Source organism: Crocodylus porosus, unplaced genomic scaffold (assembly GCF_001723895.1).
Source record: "Crocodylus porosus isolate Cpor-Errol unplaced genomic scaffold, CroPor_comp1, whole genome shotgun sequence".
NCBI classification, from domain to species: Eukaryota; Metazoa; Chordata; order Crocodylia; family Crocodylidae; genus Crocodylus; species Crocodylus porosus.
The window spans coordinates 5232934-5236688 of NW_017728931.1; the positions used below are offsets into that span (position 1 = coordinate 5232934).

Genomic DNA, 3755 nt, shown 5'->3' on the forward strand with positions numbered 1-3755 from the left:
CCGAGAGGCAGGGGTCGGGCGCGGCGCAGCTCACGCCGTCGGCGCCCAGGCGCTGGCCCGGCTCGCAGGAGCAGCGCACGGCGCCGCCCGGCAGGTCCCGGCAGCGCTGCTCGCAGCCCCCGTTGCGGTAGGCGCATCCCCCCTCGGGCCCGGCGCACAGGGGCCCCGGGCTGCTCCACATGAAGGTGCCCCCGTCCCCTTTCTGGCAAACGAAGAAGCTGCCCGGCTGCTCGCCGCCTGGCCCACACTCCACCGTGGCCAGCGAGCCGAAGGGCACAGCCTGCAGGGCGGCGCTCTCGGCTCTGAAGGGGGTGCTGTAGGTCACCGAGCCCGGCCCGGCCAGCGCCACTTGGCGGCACATGCCCTGGAAGCTGAACTTGCACACGTAGCCGCTCACCCCCGAGTCGCTGCAGGGGCCGTCCGTCCAGGTGGGCTCCCGGGAGCCCTGGGAGGCGAGATCCAGGCGCAGGGTGACGCAGCGCTGGGCCGTGCAAGTCTCCCGCGGCTCTGCATGCCATTTGCTGTAGTCGGTGTCATCCCCTCCGGAGGCCCAGCTGAAGCCCCTGAGGCGCTGGTGCCTCTGATAGCACTTGCCCTTCTCCCGGCGCAGCCCCATCCACAGCTTCGCCAGCCCCGGTGCCCTCACCTCATCCAGAGCTAGCAGGTCACCAAGCAGCTGTGCCTCGTCCTGGCTCTTCACGCTCGCCAGGTTGCCCCCGTTGCTCTTGCACTGGTCCTGGGCACCAGCCCAGTTGTACTTGCCCCAGTGGATGGTGTAGCAAGCTGTCCCCAAGCACTGGACTGCCGCCTCTTTGCCAGCCCAGGAGGGTGTCCACCACAGGAGCCCGTGGCCAAAGAGAACAAAGAGGACTGTGCCCATCCTCGCTGTGGGTCTGGCGGAGAGTGGCAGGATCAGTGCTGTCCTCCCAAGCAACCAGCTGCGTGGCCCAGATGTGTAGGGGACACGCGTCAGATGTTAAAACAAAAGAAGACAGGCTGTTTGCCTTTCATATCCCGTTGGCCTAAAGAGCTCGCCCTGCATGCATCCTGTGCTGTTGTGACTTCTATTTATCACTGGAGACTAGAATTTCCTGTAGTGTATTTTTATTACTGGCGGCTCCATCCTTTCTGTTTGTTGGTCACAACTTCAGATATCTAGGGTTGTTTTTTTTTACTTCCCCTTTCTTCAACGAAAGACATTTAATTCCAGTTTTAAAAGTTTTATCCTTAAGGGGCTTTCTTTATGTTGGCCCTGTTCGCCTTTCCCTTGGTATGAGAAACTTGTTGGAACGCTGCATTCTTGTGTTGTTTTTCAAAGGTTTAAGCTGTTTATTTGTCAGACACGTTTTCTAACCCCTAAAAGGGTGTTCTAGTTTTCAAACATCTATCATGAAAAAAAAAAGAAAAAACAGAGTCGTGGGATCCCTGATTCTGATGCTGCTTCTAAAAGAAAGTGAATATTTGGTGCAATATCTCATCCGTACTATTCATTTCAAGTGCATTTTTTCCCTCTGCTTTAAATAGATGGGCAAGTCCTTAAATAGGAATTGGGTCGTGAGAATGTCTGAATTGTAAACACGAAGCCAAATTGTTTAAGGGTGATAACCAAGTCCTGCAGTAATGGAGTTTCCAAAATGCAGCCCAAGCTGCCTTTTAATCATTAAAAAAAATGTTGCTTCAGAAACAAAAAAAAAAAGAAAACATTGAACTGCAACTTTGTGTGCTGGGCAGATGGAGGATACTTCATTGATATTCCAAGTTAATGGTCTTTGCAGAGGCTCGGTGGCCAGTTGTATCATCATTTCAGTGGGAGGCTGGTCCAAAACCAATGACATCAGTGGGATTCTTTCCAGTGACTTCACTGGGTTTTGGATAAGGCCATTTAAAGAGGGGCCAAAGCAATTAGTGCTACATTTTCTTGCAAGAATTACCTTAAAAATACACAAGACTGCTCCTGAAAGTATACCTTACCCCAGGAATAACAAGGCTTACAAAAAGCATAGCTGTTCACAAAGTTGAACTGGCTTATTTATAACAGCGTACAAGTACTTCATTGGAGGGTCAGAAAGTGTTTTACTGACAATTAAACCATGTGCTTACTGAGGTGTAATTATCAACAGTTAATATTTTGGAAATAGAGATTAAATGTCAGATTACTTTCATTCAGTGAGTTACTGGGAACATGTTCATGCGGTTTTCCTGCAAATGGACGTGTAAACTAACATGTTAATGTGAAAGAGAGAATCTGTGTATCTAGAGACCTATTTGAGTATCCTGGTGTGGCAGACCCCCACCTGACTTACCTGCTGTCTGCAGTGCAGGTGGTCAGGCCATGCACAGTGTCCGCACCATAACGTGCTGCCTGGGAACTGGGGTTGAACACCATGCACAGCACCAGGAGCTTGCTGCTGCTACTGCTGACGCCACTGCCTGCACCGCTCTCAGCAGCACTGCCACTGCTGCCTCCAACACTGCCACCCACAACACAACCTGCATTGCTGCCACTGATGCTACTAACACTGCCACCAATGGCACTGCCACTGACACCACTGCTGCTGATGTGGACACCACCACCATTGCTACAGATGCCACAACCAGCTCATAAGTCAGGGAGGCTGGCCTCAGCCCTTAGGGCCAGGGGCAAGGCAGGGTGAGCAGGGGGCTGGGATCCGGCCCCAGGGCAACACAGAGCCCCGGGATTGGGCAACTCCCACTCAGACAAAGTCCACATGAGTGAGGGAAGGCTCTCACATGAATGAGCCAACCAGGGCCCAGCAGGGAAAGATCCCATGGGGGTGGGTGCATCACAACCCCCCAGCAAGCCCATAGTCAGGACTCATACATGAAGCACACCAATGGAGAGCCTCTTATAACAATGGGCACCAGAGAAGAGAGGAAAAATGGGGTGAAGTCAGAACCCCTGAAACTCTGATGCCTGGAAGCAAGTGGCTCAATGCCGGGCACTGGAGCCATGCCCTGCCCATGCTGGGACACATTTAGTTGTTCATTTTGTATCTGTGTTAGATTTTTCACCTTGACTACAGTACCACATGGTCAGTGGCCACAGACAGGACACCATGCGGCTGCACTCCAAGTGGTCACATTGAACTGCTGAATGCAGCCTACGATCCATTGTAACACCCAAGAGAAAAGGGGTGGAGTGTCAGGGAGGAAGAGTCCCACAGAAGATGCCAGTGGGGAGCCTGTGCCGGCAAGAAGATTTCAGTCAAGGGAACCAATCATGGCAGGAAAGTCAGCTCAGGACAATCCAACCCCCCATGTAGCAGTGCAGAGGTCTGCCACACCTGGTTTAGAGACAGAGTTGATATGACTGCATGCCAAAGCAGGTGTGCAAATCTACATGTAAATATGCCCATGACTACTAGGCTTTATTTTGGGGTGTATGCTTCCCTCTTCAAGCATAAAGGGCATTTATAGATGTGTTCCGGTAGGTGGGAGGGGGGGCAGTGCTTTAATTAGTGAGCCATGCTAATTAAAAGTGCCCAAGTGTCACATGTATCAGCATCCCCATGCTGAAAAATGGTGGTGGGACGCTTTGAACGAAAGCTTATTAAACAGGTTTTAGTTTAAAGCACCCTTCTGCCATTTTTCAGTACGGGAACACTGATACATGTGATGCGGGAGGCTGCTGGAGCATGGTAATTTCCGCACTCCAGTAGACTTGATTAATCAAGTCTGCTCAGACACTGGATTTACAGCACATCAGAACAGCCTTGCTGTATGTCTATAGGAGC

The 3755-nt window shown here is 52.0% G+C and overlaps 1 protein-coding gene across 1 annotated transcript; it reads right to left on the reverse strand.

Moving 5' to 3' along the window:
- Position 1: 1 nt before the first annotated feature.
- On the reverse strand, positions 2–3440 carry CD93 (CD93 molecule; the record flags this gene model as incomplete). The annotated part of the gene is made up of 1 exon (XM_019543854.1): positions 2–3440. A coding segment is annotated over exon 1 (879 nt), but the record flags the coding sequence as incomplete, so codon positions are not given.
- Positions 3441–3755: the final 315 nt, after the last annotated feature.